At 36.5% G+C, this 16,377-nt stretch overlaps 2 protein-coding genes across 7 annotated transcripts in view; both read left to right on the forward strand.

Annotated features, from left to right (window-relative positions):
• INTS2 (integrator complex subunit 2) overlaps positions 1-12,250 on the forward strand; it is a 56,275-nt gene extending 44,025 nt beyond the window's left edge. For 5 of the 6 annotated variants that reach the window (XM_081806021.1, XM_081806023.1, XM_081806022.1 and 2 more), the window contains 7 exons: positions 924-1,049; positions 5,067-5,265; positions 7,312-7,563; positions 8,132-8,239; positions 8,366-8,471; positions 9,897-10,073; positions 10,181-12,250. In XM_081806021.1, the coding sequence (XP_081662147.1) occupies positions 924-1,049; positions 5,067-5,265; positions 7,312-7,563; positions 8,132-8,239; positions 8,366-8,471; positions 9,897-10,073; positions 10,181-10,350 (1,138 nt within the window). In that variant the 3' untranslated portion in view covers positions 10,351-12,250. The remainder of the gene's footprint in view (positions 1-923; positions 1,050-5,066; positions 5,266-7,311; positions 7,564-8,131; positions 8,240-8,365; positions 8,472-9,896; positions 10,074-10,180) is intronic. The other variant, XM_081806024.1, reaches the window with a different exon arrangement.
• Positions 12,251-13,329: 1,079 nt separating this feature from the next.
• Positions 13,330-16,377, forward strand: part of BRIP1 (BRCA1 interacting DNA helicase 1) — a 157,750-nt gene continuing 154,702 nt past the window's right edge. Inside the window, exons 1-2 of the mRNA XM_081805975.1 lie at positions 13,330-14,011; positions 15,777-15,895. Coding sequence (XP_081662101.1) covers positions 15,803-15,895 — 93 coding nt within the window. The 5' untranslated portion in view covers positions 13,330-14,011; positions 15,777-15,802. The remainder of the gene's footprint in view (positions 14,012-15,776; positions 15,896-16,377) is intronic.

The following is a 16,377-nucleotide window of genomic DNA, read 5'->3' on the forward strand; positions in this document are numbered from 1 at the left end:
TCCCTGCTGGGCAGAGAGTCTGACATGGGGCTCGATCCCAGGATCCTGAGATCATGACCTGAGCTGAAGGCAGATGCTGAACCGACGGAGCCACCCAGGCGCCCCATCTTTTTTCCATGCCAGCATGGAGCCCAACATGGGGCTTGAACTCATGACCCTGAGATCAAGAGTCAGACACTTAACTGACTGAGCTACCCAAGTGTCCCTTACCTGAATATTTTTAAATGCCTCCTGTTCTTGTTTCATATGTACAATATTCTGTCCTTTAAGGATGTTAATTATAGGCTTTAAAAAGTTTCTCATCCCTACATTCTCTGTTTCTTTAGTTTCTTCCTATTTGCATATTTTAATCTTTTTCAAACTAGATGCTTTCCTTAAATGTCTGATGACTCTTGGCTGACCACTCATATTTAAAGAGTGGGCAAGCTCTGTGTGCAAGGTGGGGCTGATGGATTCCTGGGCTTCACTGTAAGAGGTCAGGTACCCTTCCTGTTGGCATATCCCTTAGTAATTCTGATGTGCAGTCAAGTTAGTAATCACTTTTAGAGTTTATTGATGTCTAATCTCAAAGTGGCTTCTCACATTGGAGATTTTATGATGATAACAGATCCATGGCTTATTTATGGGGCCAGATACAGTTTCAAAGTGCTAAGGTTTTAATTCATACTTTTATTTTATATGCCATGATTATTCCATTACAACTGTGAGGATTTTTGAAACTGCTTTGTGTTTACGGTTTTATCTTCATTTGTTTTAGAGACATCATAATAAGTTAGATTTCTATAATTCTTAATTTTTCCAAGTTCATTCACACCTGTTTTTTTAATTTTTTCCTGAATATATCCTTCTGTGTTAGGACTGGATGGCTGCAGGTTTCAACTATAATATAGCTGTTTTTGAACATGTGATTATTTTCTCGTCAGGCTGTGGGTAATGACAGTTAATGCACTTCAGCCTTCAATAAAGTTTGTACGACAACAAAAGTATACTCAGAATGACCTGATGATAGATCCTCTCATTGTCCTAAGATGTGATCAGAGGGTACACAGGTATGTGTCATTTGAGTTTCATTTTTATTCTGGAGTTATACTTTGGAGGGTCAAAAGAAATGGAAGAAATTCAGTTTAAACATCTGTCTTAGTGTTCTTGCAGGTAATTGGCAGTGTGCTCTGAGGTTTTTTGTTTTTGTTTTGTCTACATCCAAGAACTATTCAGTTTAATATTTAATATGTGATTAGTAAAATCTAGCCTTGTTGCTAGCATTTTTTAAAAAGGCTTTTAAAAATTAGCTTATTATGAACCATTACATGCATTAAAACTGTGATCTTTTCCGCATCCTCAGTTGTGATATTAGCTTCATTGATTCCACATTTGTCTGTAATTCCTTGCCAGTTGCTGAACTTAATCAGTTGCTTTGAAGTGGCTTCACCTCAAGAGGCTGATTTAATTAATTCACATCATTAATATTTGAATTTCCTATTGCTGTGCTAAGTAATATCAATGATACATAGGTTAAAGTGATTATCACCTGTATGGAGAAATAAGGCAAATACATGAAAAGTTAAATAATATGGTCATATGCAGATGAATAGTTTAGTAAGCGGATGCTATTAAAGGTTCAGGAAAGATGGAAAGGAAGTGGGGACCTGAGTAGTTTTTAAAGGATAGAAATGGGGTTTGGATGAACAGACACTATAATGATGGGGGTAAGGGGTTAAGGAAGGCATTGTGGGGGAAAAGGAACAGTGTGAGCAAAAGTATAGAAGCATAAATGAAAAAGGCTTGGAATGGAGGGATAATTTGTTGAGAGGAGCACACTTTAGAATTGGAATCTCAAGGTAGGGGTCAGACTATGGAGGGCCTTGAATGTTAGGCTAAAGAGGTCATTTAGGTGGTAACTTAAGAGAAGCTTTGCATTAGATGGCTTAGGGGAGAAAGAAATTGGAATTAAAGAATACTTAACTAGGATACACACTCTATGAATGTAGTCATCTGTCCTCAACCCAAGGGATGACATTCATGAAGTGACAAAATTTGCAGAATCAGCTATGTATGGTTTGGTGAGATCAAGGTCTCAGGAAATAGGAGTCAGGAGAATAAACAGTTTAAATGACATTAAGTATCTAATAAAAGAAAAATAGCATTAAATAACACTTCCAGAAACGAGCAACTTCTAAAACAATTTATCAGTGTTAAAAATCCGTTTAAGTAAGTAACCTTTCACCTGAATTGCCTCCAGTTATTCAGGAAGTTGCTATCATAATGTATATGTTTTCGTAGCCTGGATTTTCTCTTAACTTGCAAACTTTTCCCCACGGTAGTAGATATTCTGATATTAATTGGCTGCATATTATTCCACATAGATATGCTATGCTTAACCCAATCCCTATTGTTGGACATTTTGTTTATTTCTGTTTTTTGTTATTATCAATAGTACTGTGGTGACTATTCTATGTACTATTTCCTTAGAGCAGATTCTTTTTTTTTTTAATATTTTATTTTTAAAGTTTATTTATTGAAGTAATCTCTACACCCAACGTGGGGCTCGAACTCAGGACCCTGAAATCAAAGTTGCATGCTCTTCCAGCTGAGCCAGCCAGGTGCCCCAGAGCAGATTCTTAAAAATGGAATTATGGGGGCAAAAGTAACATGCTCATTTTTAAGACTTTTGATTCATATTTTTCATATTCATATTTTGATTCATATTCATTTTTTCATTCTGCCATCTAGAAAGGCTGAACCAGTTTACATTCCCAAAGCAGTGTTTTGATATTGTACTTCACTACTTTATATAATATTTTCCAATTTGATAAGTGAAAATTTGATTCTCAGTTTAATTTGTATTTTAGATTGAATATTAATATGCTTATTGGCTATTGATATCTCTTTTTTGTATTTTAGTTTAGTTTTCTATTGAAATGCTTATATTTTTTGATTTGGAAAGAGTTCTTCATAAAGGATATTAGCTCTTTATATTACAGTTTTTCCTTTGTTCTGTTTTGCCTTTTAATTTTGTTAATTTTTTAAAATTTAGATTTTTTTACCAAGTGATCATCCACATGATTTTTAAAAATATCAAACAAGGGGGCGCCTGGGTGGCTCAGTTGGTTAAGCGACTGCCTTCGGCTCAGGTCATGATCCTGGAGGAGTCCCTGGATCGAGTCCCGCATCGGGCTCCCTGCTCGGCAGGGAGTCTGCTTTGCCCTCTGACCCTATCCCCTCTCATGTGTTCTCTCTCATTCTCTCTCTCTCAAAATAAATAAATAAAATCTTTAAAAAAAAAAATAATAAATAAAAAATAAAAAATAAAAAAATAAAAATATCAAACAATATAAGAAGATACACACATATATAATATTTAGGATTTGCTTTGATGGTGATGGGAAACCATTTGATGGTGATGGGAAAGTGGATGGGAGTGTAGGGGAAATGACTGGCTATGTGTCGATAACTGTTGAAGGTAGGTGATAATTTCTTGGAGATACAATATCGTATTTCCTTTGTTCCCCAGAGGAAACTTTGTTGTCATACTAGTGTGTATGTAGCTTTACTTTATATGTATTTACAAATTTATAAGTAGAAATACTTACTTTTTCTTTCAGTGGTTTAAAAAAACATAAGTAGTATTATATTGTAAGCATTATTATTATTATTTTTTTAAGATTTTATTTATTTGTTTGACAGAGAGAGACACAGCTAGAGAGGGAACACAAGCAGGGGGAGTGGGAGAGGAAGAAGCAGGCTTCCCACTGAGCAGGGAGCTCTATGTGGGGCTCGATCCCAGCACCCTGGGATCCTGACCTGAGCCGAAGGCAGACGCTTAACGACTGAGCCACCCAGGCGCCCCTATTTTGTTCTTTTTTTAAAAAACTTGCTGTTGTTCATATGTTTTCCATATTGATATGCATAATTCTAACTCATTTTTTTTAACTGGTGCATAGTAACCCATATGTAAATTACTAGGCTTGTCATCCAGAGACTCTGATTCAGAATTTTGGAGTGGAGCTTGAGATTTTTGGAAACATGGCCAGTTTTTTAATACTGACACATATTTTTTTTCACTATAAATATAGAGATGTTTATCGTAGAAAATGTGGACGTTTCAGAAAAACCATTGATGAACATTTAAGCTGTTTCCATCGTTACATGGTTATAAACACAGCTATACTGCCTGTTTATGCATGCATGCTAGTTCCTTCTGTGATAGATTGAGACGTGGCATTATCAGGTTATTCTAAGGGCTTGGCTTTTTTTTAGAAGATTTTATTTATTTATTAGAGAGCGTGTGCGCGCGCACACACGCAGAAGTTGAGGGAGGGGCAGAGGGAGAAACAGACTTCCCACCGAGCGCAGAGTGCAGTGGGGGCTGGATTCCAGGACCCCGAGATCGTGACTTGAGTCAAAGGCAGATGCTTAAATGACTGAGCCACCCAGTTGCCCCAGGGCTTGGCTTTTTAAATATTAGTGGTTGCTAATTTACCATTTTTTTCCTTTTTTATATTTAATTCTTGTATTTGTTCTTATCTCATTTAATCCGTAACAATCTTTGAGCTATAAATAACTACTCTTTTTATAGATGAGGAAACTGAGGCTCAGTAAATAACTTATCCCAGGTCAAGTGGATGAAGCACTTTTGGATTAGCAAGTTGTCTTGCTCCAAAGAAGAAACAGGAGTAGAAAGAATAAATATTCTGTTCTAGTCTACTTCATCTTATCAATAATAGATTATTTCTCTCCTTAGGACAGCTGCTTTGCAGGTTCCTATTTAAGAGACTTACTGTTAGTGCCATTTTTTTGCAAAAACATCTTTTCTCTAGGGCATTCATTATATTTGGTTTTAGCTGATAAGATGAAATAGATAATATTTAATATATATTCAGTATTCAATATAATCTTGAAAAACAGGTAAGACAAATATTAAACTTTTATTTTTAGAATAAATATTTTAGTGGAAGAGTGTTACTACTCTTAGGTTTTTCAGGTACTATTCAGGACTGATTGATCATATTCTGACTAATTTATAAATATATATTCTTTCTCATGTATTTTTCTTCTTTCTGTGTTAGATGCCCCCCACTGATGGATATTACTCTACACATGTTGAATGGATATCTTCTTGCATCCAAAGCCTACCTTAGTGCTCATCTGAAGGAAACGGCAGAGCAAGATAGGCCTTCCCAGAATAATACAATAGGTTTAGTTGGGCAAACTGATGGCCCAGAAGTTACCAGAGAAGAATTGAAAAATGCATTACTGGCTGCTCAGGTAATAAAATTTAGTCAAGAAATGCATGGGTTTCACTGTTAATATAATTAGTTAAATAGATGGCATATGATAGCCCTTTATGTACAACGGTGACATATTGTGCATCTTTCATTACAGAATGTATGATAATGCTGTTTCCTTTGCTTCTGAAGATCAGATGGACTATATTACTTAAATTAGGAATAATCTTCATGATATTAGCTTAATAGCCATTTAAATGAGATTTATATTTTAACAAAATATAAAACTTTTGTTTTTTAAAATCAAATGGTGGAGACAAACAGAACAAGAAGTGTACATAATAAGATGTCAGGTAGTGGTAAATAGTATGACAACATAAAGTGTTCAGTTTTATATTTAGAAAAGTTTTATAACAATGTAGAATTTTACTGAAGCCTTTAGTAATTTTTGAATAAGGAAGGAGATGTGAGATGATTAAATGTTAAGCAATTTGAGGTCTTCAAAGTAGAAATGTTTTCTTAATTTGAAATATACCTTCTGAAATATTTTCATTGGCAATAAGGGGAATTAAAGTAATTATATATAGCCACAATCCCTTATCTATGATACAGAGATCAAAAATTATGAAAACTGAAGCATTTTTTTGGTAATTCAGTTGGCAGAAAGACCTGACCTGATGTGATCTCATTTGTGACAAAACTTGACCTGAATTGATACGAAGCTATTTATGGCCTTATCCCGCTTATTGTGAATGTTGTTTTGCTGCAGAAATGTGAATAGGTTTGACTGCACTGTGTGCTACCCTAGTCTCTGCTGGAGATATTATATAATATTACATGAAAAAGTAATTCTGAGTTCTAAATAAGTCTGGCCCTGAGAATTTCAGATAACGGATTGAGGATCATAATAGCTACCATTTATATAATGCTTACTATATGCCGAATGCTATTGTAAGTTCTTTATATATATTAACTCATTTATTCTTTATAGCCAACCTATGAGGTAGGGGGTATTATCATCCGTTTTTACAGATTAAGAAAATGAGACTTAAGGAGGTAAGTCACTTGCTCAAGGCTACATATTAATAAGTGGCAGAGCTAGTATTCAAGCCTGGGTAGCCTGGCACCAGAGTCTACAAACAAAAACAACAAATCAACAACCCCAAACCAAAAACCCTTTGACCCAAGAATGATAATTATAAAATAAAGCTAACCTTACTTTGTAATCAAATTCATCAAACAATTAGATGAAGTAATTGTTTTCTTCTATTCCAGGCAGTAGCTGTCTTCCAGAGATACATGTCATATATTCATTTTTTTGTTACCTTTTCCTGCTAGATAAGAGTGATTATAGCTCTCCTTTAAATGTAGGAGCTGCTACATTTAAAGGTGGATCACCCCTCAAGAAATTACTGTTCTATGAAATGACACTCAAGCTTGTAGACTGAGCAACAGTGAGTTGTACAAGTGGAATAGATGGTAAGGCAGAATTTTTCTTTGCAAAACCAGGGCCATAAAGAGCCCATCTTCAAATTAAAAGGGAAAAAAAGCTTTAGGAAGTGATGTTTAGGCATTAATTATTAACCACCATTTTCAGAGGAATTAATTAATTGGTGAGAAAAAAAAGCCAGGTGAGAAAAAGAGGGGAATACAGGATAGGATCTTGGGAGATGTAGGAATTTAAGAGGAAAGAAAGAAGAGATTCTGGTAGAAGTAATTTTTTTGCTTAGGCCCTGTTTAGGATGTCACTGAATCAGAATGCCCTTCTAGTACGTGATATAAAACTGGATCTGCTTTAGTGATATGTGACTACCCTGAAATTAGGCAATATATTTGTTTGCATGTTAATTTTTGTATGGAGAAGGTATGTAGTTTTCTTCAGAGACTTAAAAGTTTTCATGACCCTAAACAAGGTGAGAACCACTGCCCTATAGATTGCTCACATTTGCTCTTAAAAGTACCTCCTTTTTTTAAATTTAAGAAACAGTTATTTTACCACTTTTGTTCATGTGAGAACAAAATTAGATTTGGTTTTCAAACGAAATTCTCAGAAACTTCTTAAATTTACTGTTTTATTTGCTTGTAGGATAGTGCAGCTGTCCAGATTCTCTTGGAGATTTGCTTACCTACTGAAGAAGAGAAAGCAAAGGGTGTCAATCCAGACAGCTTGCTAAGGAATGTTCAAAGTGTTATTACTACCAGTGCTTCAAATAAGGGAATGGAGGAAGGAGAAGACAATTTGCTCTGTAACCTTCGAGAAGTTCAGTGCCTTATCTGTTGTCTGTTGCACCAGATGTACATTGCTGATCCTAACATTGCTAAACTTGTTCACTTTCAGGTGTGTTTTCAAAGAACAATGCTTATATGGTTGACCTTGATTTTTGAGGGGGGGAGTGCTTTGATTACTATATTAATGGGGATCAGTTAGCAATCAGAGATCACACAAATGATCATGGTCCTTTGCAATATGGCCCCAAATCCAGAGTTTTTAGATTTTATTTCACACTAATAGATTCAGATAATTTACTTTTATTCTGGTGCACCATAAAGGTGAAACGCCAGGAAACATGTAGGGCACTGTAGCCTTCTGAGCAACTTTTACATGAAGGAAGAAAATCTCGGGGCACCTGGGTGGCTCAGTCGTTAAGCATCTGCCTTCAGCTCAGGTCATGATCCCAGGGTCTGGGGATCGAGCCCCGCATCGGGCTCCCTGCTCGGCGGGAAGCCTGTTTCTCCTTCTCCCACTCCCCCTGCTTGTATTCCCTCTCTCGCTGTCTCTGTCTCTGTCAAATAAATAAATAAAATCTTTAAAAAAAAAAAAGAAGGGGAAGAAAATCTCCCTGTGTATTTTTGTCTGTATTTGACTCATAGTTTTTTTTCTCTTTCCCCCTTTCTTGTTGAGATAGGGTTATCCATGTGAGCTTTTACCTCTGACCGTCGCAGGTATTCCGTCTATGCACATCTGTCTGGATTTTATACCTGAGCTTATTGCACAGCCAGAACTTGAAAAACAGGTAATGAGCATTTTGGGGGTTTAGGAAAAATTTAATCTCCCTCCAGTCTTGCTAGTTATCAAATATTTAAAAAAATTTAATACTTAAGGATTCAGAAACATGTAACATTTTGATTTTGTATTGCAGATATTTGCTATCCAGTTGCTTTCTCATTTGTGTATTCAGTATGCATTACCAAAGTCACTCAGTGTGGCTCGCTTAGCTGTGAATGTCATGGGAACTTTGCTAACAGGTGTGTAGCCAACCAACATCAGTAACAAAAACTTCTAACATAAAGTAGTACATATTTTTACTGAATTTAGGAGTATGATGTTTCTGTGTCACTAATAGTTTAATTTACACCATTTTTTCAATTATTCTTTTGAAAATTTTTTTATTACAAATGTGATTTATAGTGTAAAGGAGATGAGTAGGTAGGCAAATTGTATCTTTCATTTTGTGACTAATTATATATAGATTTAAGTAAATATAATAAGCTTTCCAGGGGGGCTTGGATGGCTCAGTTGGTTGAGCATCTGACTCTTGACTTTGGCTCAGGTCAAGATATCATGGTCGTGGGATTGAGCCCCATATTGGGCTCTGTGCTCAGTGCAGAGTGTGCTCCGGATTCTCTCCCCCTCTGCCCCTTCCCCTGCTCGCACACATGCATGCTCGCTCTCTAAATAAATAAATAAATAAATAAAATTTTAAGAGAAAAAAAAAACTTTCCATATTTTACAAATGAAAATCAGATCTGCTTTCTAAATGTCATTAGGTCAGTAGAAGGCAAATTAAATTTATTACAAAGGCTTAGTGTTCCAGAAAAATATAATCATGATGTGTAAATAAGAGATAAGTATATTAGTTGTTTCCTTAAGTTCTAAAACATACCCTAATGTTTTAATCGCTGTCTGGTTTGTAGAGTAAAATAGTATGAAAACAAAGTACTCTAAAAGATATGAAGTATAATTCATTCTTTTAAAGTTATGGCTTATTAATTTCATATTATTTCTTTGTGCTCCCATATGCTTTGCTCCTTTTTCTTTTCATCGTATTCACATCTTGTTATTATTTTTAGTGGTTAAGAGCTTTAACTGCCTGAGTTCAATCCCACCTCTACTACTAACTGGTTGTGTAGCCTTGAACAAGTTTCTTTCTTTCTTTCTTTCTTTTTTTTAAAGATTTTATTTATTCATTTGAGAGAGAGAGAGAGAATGAGCGGGGCTGGGGAGAGAGAAAGGGAGAAACAGACTCCCCGCTGAGCAGGGAGCCTGATGTGCGACTCGATCCCAGGACCCTGGGATCATGTCCTGAACCAAAGGCAGACGCTTAACTGACTGAGCCACCCAGGTGCCCCCTTGAACAAGTTTCTTAATCTATGGTTTATTTAAGAGTTTTTCTCCTGTATAAAAGAGGTGTCATAATAATACTTTCCTCATTTATAAAACTGTGAGAATTAATTAAATTAAATAATGCATGTAATACACTTATCACAGTGCTTCAGAATAAGAATTTATAGGTTGGATGATGGCTGACTATTAGATTGTAAACTCCCTGAAGGATATATCAGACAACTTAGTAATCTCAGCACAGAGCATGGTGCTTAGTATATTTAATAGGCCATGTATGTTGAATTTATAGCTGTAAAGTAAAAAATTGTTTAACTTCTTTCCAACAGTTTTAACACAGGCTAAGCGGTATGCTTTTTTCATGCCAACTCTGCCGAGTTTGGTCTCTTTCTGTCGAGCGTTTCCTCCACTGTATGAGGATATTATGTCTTTGCTGATCCAGATCGGGCAAGTCTGTGCCTCTGATGTTGCTACTCAGACAAGAGACATCGATCCAATTATCACACGTAAGTAGGAACTGATTTTCAAAGTTGCTTTAATATCTCAAACATAAAGGCCAAACTCCTTTCCAGATTCCTTGCCTTAATTTATTTTTTTTTCCTTATGTTTTTAGGTCTTCAACAAATAAAAGAGAAACCCAGTGGATGGTCTGGTATCTGTAAAGATCCATCTTATAAAAATGGATCTGGGGACACTGGAAGTACAGATCCTGATGTACAGCTCTGTCATTGTATTGAAAGCACAATAATTGAAATAATAAACATGAGTGTTAGTGGAATTTAAAAAAAAAAAAAGTAAAATAAAAAAGTGAAGCTGTTTGCTGCATATACTCGATACAAATCTGCATCTTAAAACAACTCTAAACTGAATGGGAACAGTAACATCTTGGAATCATTAAACGATTCAGTTCAACATGAATAGAATTTAGAACTCTCTTTAAGAATTATGCTTGCTTGTATTTGATTGATAGTTCTTTGAATCTACTTTGCTGGTATGTTTATACTATAGCAGCGGAGCTTTTTTTTTTCCTATTGGGAGCACATTTAAGAAACTCATTACTAGAAAGTGAATTTGGCCTTGTATTTAGTTTTTGCAATGAAGAAATAGTGCCATGCTTTTAATTTCTTGTAAAGATGAGTCTGTCGATAGCCCTAGTGTTTAATGTCAGCTAGTAACAGTGTGACAATGAAGCAATGATGAGAGGGAGAAAAAGGGAAGGGAGAATTCAGGAAAAATTAAGAGTTTAAATACCCAATAGAAATCGCTAAAACTTGCAATGCAAGTAATAGTAATGCAAGATGGAATTCTGCTTCTCAAGAAATAGTATTGAGAAGGCAAGTAGCTTTTTGTAAATGATTTCCATGGAATTACAGATGAGAATTTTAAGACTTTACATATTTGCTTCAATTTTTACTAATATGGAGACATGTTTAAAGAGATACTTGAATAATTTGGAATTTTAAGATATTAATTTAGAAGTGTTTACAGAAACATCTTTGTGCAGAGAAGAACCTGAAAGGAGATCTCATTTAGTTTTTTTTTTTTTTTAAGATTTATTTTTATAATGTTTTACTGACTTACCTAATGGTCAGTGGAGGGAAATACATTGGTATCTAATTAAAGTTTAGAGCAGTGAAACACACCAGATTAAAGAGCCCTTGCTGTGCCATCAGGATTATAGTTCACGTCATAATTTTAGAAGATCTCTGAGTAAGAAAATATATACAGTGTTTGGACCTCAGGAAAAATTAAAAAGCATAACGTACCATGTTGCTGAAGGATTTTGCAGTCCTCTGTTAGTAACTTCCACTGATTAGGTAGATGCATTCAGGTAAACCATAGTCCTTATTTTTTCCCCTCAATTAAGTAACTAACATAGAAGTTACTTCTCCTTGCTTTCTGAGATATGCCTGAATGACACGCTCTTCCCAACCCCTTCAGTCCCCTGCCTTGAAACAGACCACTTGTAAAAGAAATTAGGTAGGCTAATAAGGAAGTGTGGTTTTTAAGAAAAGGAATTTTTCAATCTTCTCACTAGCATATAGGCACATGTTATTTTCCTCCTTTGTAAAATGGGATTACTACTGGCCCTACCTCATAAGGGTATTATGTAAGAACTAATTTGTAGCTGTTTCAAATCATGAAGTACACAGTATCCTAGATGATAGAATATTTATAACTTTTATTAGATGCTTAATGTTCAATTAAGTAATTTTGATGCAAAAAGTAAAAACATCCACTTAAAAAATACCGTAAGAATTTTCATATTTTTAAACAAGGCAGTTTTATAAGTCTTTTAACATTAAATACAACTGCTCCTGTTTTGTTTTGTTTATTTTTTAAACTGAGGCTTTGGAATATTTTGAGTGAGTAGGTAACCTCTAGGAAATCAGAAAAGGTTGAAATATGTTTTCTAATTAAATGCAGTGCACATTCCTGGATCACTTTTCAAAGACTGGTCAAAACCTGCTGTGTTAAAATAACATATGCTGTTTTTCATGAGATTGTTGATGATGTAAATAAAATGTGTAAATATATTAGTAAATGTTAATATTCATGTATTTTAAGTTAAGATTACAAGATTTGTCACAATGTGATTTTTTTTTTTATTCAAGTGAAAACAGATGTGTGCAGCTATTTTGAATATTGGTTTATAAACATTCATATTCTTTATTCAAATGAACTTGTAGTTTTTTGTGTTTCATTTCACTGCTACTAACTTGAAAGGGACATTTCAAAGGACTGGTATCCAGGACTGGCTCCAGATTCTGTGTCCCTTTCTGTTATGCCACATACATCAAATGGCAATACAAGGTTAGAGTCAGTTGAGAGCCTTAGGAATTTAGGAGAGGAAAATCAGAATAGCTACCCTGGAGCAGTTACTTAAAAGATTAGATACTAAAAAAATTTATAAATGCAGAGTAACAATTTGAAGGTATTTTTGAGGACTTATTTTTATAAATTATCCATCACTGTCTAAAAAATAAGTTACATTTTTAGTACTTTCTCTTCATCTTTGCTTATGCACACATATTGTCACATAATGGAATTTATAGTACCAAGTTGGAGGAGTCTTTTTTCATTTAATTTTATATGAAATTGTTTTTTGCAAGTTGCTTTATTTTTATAATTATGGTTTATAGTAATTTATTTTTATAATTTTATTGGCTTCATGATGATTGAATTGATATAACCATCTCCCCTGTTACTATACTGGGAAGTTTTTTTTTTTTTTTTTCCAATATTAGGCACCGTTATAAATTGAGGTATTACTACTTTTTCTTTCTTTTAGATTACTTATTTAGGATAAATTTCTGAGTCTGAGATGAGTAAAGGGCAGAATTTATTTTCATGACTATGTTTTGTCATTTGGGGACAATGTAGTAAAATGAAAGTGAGGCAAACAAATCAGCTCCCCTCCTGCTGCACCCTCTTGCCGCAAACCTCTCTCCCAAACCAATTTCTCGAATCTGAGAAAATGTCTCAGGACCCTAGTATTTTAGCCAAGTTTAGGTTATACGGAACTCTTTAAAAATGACAATTCAGAGAGATCACGATTAACCTAGTTTTGAGGAAATTTAAGTGTACTTCTTGGCAAAGAAGAATAAACCGGTCTCGGGAGGGACAGAGGTGGCTGAGCCTTAATAGAAGTAGAAGTCATGTGGTGCTGGAAGACCTCGCGAGCGTTTGTCTGGTTTAATTTGGTATCTGGGAAAGACTTAAATATTATGAGGTCCTGTAGCGGTTGTCATCGAACTTTTTCTCCTGGTTTGGCTCAGTCTGGCAATTCCCGCCTCAATCTTTTCGATAGCCCGGCTACTTGTAAGTTCGAATTTGAATTGAGTGGTACTGATGAATGCTCGGAGAACTCTGTTGGTCTACAGACTTTACGAATAGAGACTTCGAATTTCCAAGAAACCTATGCACGGGTTAAATAACCGGTTGCAAAAAGTCAAACGGAGAGAACTCTTTCCCTTTAAATCCGTAAGATTTGGACGTGTTGTTCCCTCTTCTGCTATTCGCCTTCCGGTGCCGCCAAGTACCTTGGGTCCATTCTTATTACGAAGGCTTCCATTGGGTGCCAGAGTGCTCGTCTCCTAGCCTTGCGCCAGGATTGGTTGCTTGATATCTAGTCCTGGCAGGTGATTGGTGATTGGTTGTCTGAGCTCGTCCGGCGATTGGATGTCGGGAATCGAAGGGGTGGGAGGCGGGAATTCGTCTGGGAGAGCGTTGTTGAGAGGACTGATGAGAAATGGAGGGGGAAGGCTGAGCACCCCCGACCCTGCGATCAGGCCCGGGTAGTAGCAGCCCGCTGAGGAAGAGAGAGAGGCCTGTGACCCTCTTTGCCAGAGCTGCACTGTATTTCCTTGCGGATATCTGTTTTCTTTTCTCCCGTGATTCGGAGCCCAGTCCGCGGTGCTTCAGTTTTCTTCAGGACAGGCAAGTCTGTCTCCCCGGGGGAGAGCGCGAAGCCTGCGGGAAGAGTGCTTTCTGCTTTCGCCCAAACTCCCCGCTGGCCCCTCGGTGTGGACTGGATCACTAGGGACTCTGGGATCTCGACGGGCTGAGGGAGGAAGGAAGTGTGAGGACGAAAACCTGGGGAGAAGGGAACCTGTTCTCCGCCCCCGGGAGCGGAGGCCTGTTAATATAGCCGGGGGCCTCGCGCTAACTCTTGGCAGCTGTGGGCGACGGCGGGAGGCAGATAATCCTGATGTGTTTTTGTTTTTGTTTGCTTTATTCCATTGTATGGGGGAAGCTACCCCATTTTGAGATGCCTGTGGCCACAACTGGGGCTGGGGTTGGATTGACTTCCAGTTTATATCCGAGTAACTAGGCCAGCGTTGGGTTGTTGGTTCAGTTTAAAGGGTTGGATTCCACCAAATCTCATTCTCAGAGCTTCACAGAATCACAAAATACTAGAACTGGAAAATACGTTAGAATAGTGTTTCTTTTGGAACACACAGGCTATGGTTAAGGTTATTACTGGCTTTCTAATCAGTTGCATTGCTATTTCAACCATCCCTCCATCCCCAGATTGAGTTTACTATTTTTTTTCACTTTTGCAAAGTGATACCAGTGTATATCATTTACCCCCTCTTTTTTCAGTTATATCTTTAGTGTATATTTCTGGGAATGAGAAATCTAAGGACTCTCTTTTCAGAAAAATGAAGTCATGCACAGAAACTTCCACATGCAATAACAAGAGATCACAGTTGCTGAATTATATCTATGTATCTTAGGTTCAGAAAAGGTGGTTTAGAAGGGTGGGGGGATTAAAGTAGATCACTTCTGTTTTAGATACTGGAGTTTTGCGCACATTTCTGTACAGAGGGAGAAGCAGGCTCCCAGCTGAGCAAGGAGCCAGATATGGGGCTCCATCCCTGAGCCCTGGGATCATGGCCTGAGCTGAAGGCAGAATCTTAACCAACTGAGCCACCCAGGTGCCCCTCTACTTTATTGTTTTTTAAAGATTTTATTTATTAGAGAGAACTAGCGTGGGGAGAGACAGAGGGACAAGCTGACTCCCTGTTGAACGGGGAGCCCATGTGGGGCTTGATCCCAGGACCCTGAGATCTTGACCTGTGGAGAAGTGAGAAGTTTTTTTTTTTTTTTTTTAAGATTTCATTTATTTATTTGACAGAGAGAGACACAGCGAGAGAGGGAACACAAGCAGGGGGAGAGGGAGAAGCAGGCTTCCCGCCGAGCAGGGAGCCCGATGCGGGGCTCGATCCCAGGACCCTGGGATCATGACCTGAGCGGAAGGCAGACGCCTAACGACTGAGCCACCCAGGCGCCCCCCCACTGATTTTTAAATAAGAATTATTGGGCACCTACTTAGTGCCAAGGCATTTTCTCCCTCATAACAGTTTTTAAGTTAGGGGTTATTACAGATAAGGATCTTAGTTTAGAGAAGTGAAGAGACATAATCAAGGTAAGGTATATGAGTTGTTTTCAGAACCTGGTCTAGAGTTTATACTAACTCCTAGTCCACAGCTTTGGCACAGCAGGAATACAAATCCACATTTGTCAGATTCCAAGACATGCTGTCAACCACTGTGATTTATAAGACTAGGAAATTCTTTTACTTTCCCATTTGTTTTGCTTAAACACTTGTTCCAATTTTTATTTCCAGACATCTGTCCTAGTGTTGGATATCTGGTTTTCTTTGGTATTGTTTCAATATTGATTTTCATTTCTGTTGCAGTTAGGAATCTGAAGTAAATAGTAAAGCATTATGTCTTCAGTTTGGTCTGAATATACAATTGGTGGGGTGAAGATTACCTTTCCTTATAAAGCTTACCCATCACAGCTTGCTATGATGAATTCTGTAAGTATTTTTCAATAGTTATTTTAAGTCTTTATTAAGATACAGGTGCTTATAATTCATGAGACTACATTCATTTTTCCAGATAGTAAATGGATTGAAAATTTTTGCCGGGTTCATTGAAGAACATCTAAACTTGGAAAAATAATACTGATCACTGCTAAACTGTATCTGTCCATTGTTATAATGGAGACAAAGGAGAACATTCTGAAAAATGTTCTCATCTCAGTTGGAACTTCTATTTACTTTGCAGAATTAGTGCTTTCTACAAAATATTTGCTATACATTACATAGAACAGTATATTTCTCACCATAATTTTTTTGAGATAGTTGTCATATAGAAAATTAATATACAAACTTAAGTAAACCAACTTTGTTAAATCTGATTATTTTACCATATTTACTTTATATCTTGTTTGTGAGCAAGAGTATTTATTTCACATATTTTAAATGTTGCATAATGATATGATACTATACCTACCTGC

Source organism: Leptonychotes weddellii, chromosome 15 (assembly GCF_054177405.1).
Source record: "Leptonychotes weddellii isolate Sample4059 chromosome 15, ASM5417740v2, whole genome shotgun sequence".
In the NCBI taxonomy this organism is placed as follows: Eukaryota; Metazoa; Chordata; class Mammalia; order Carnivora; family Phocidae; genus Leptonychotes; species Leptonychotes weddellii.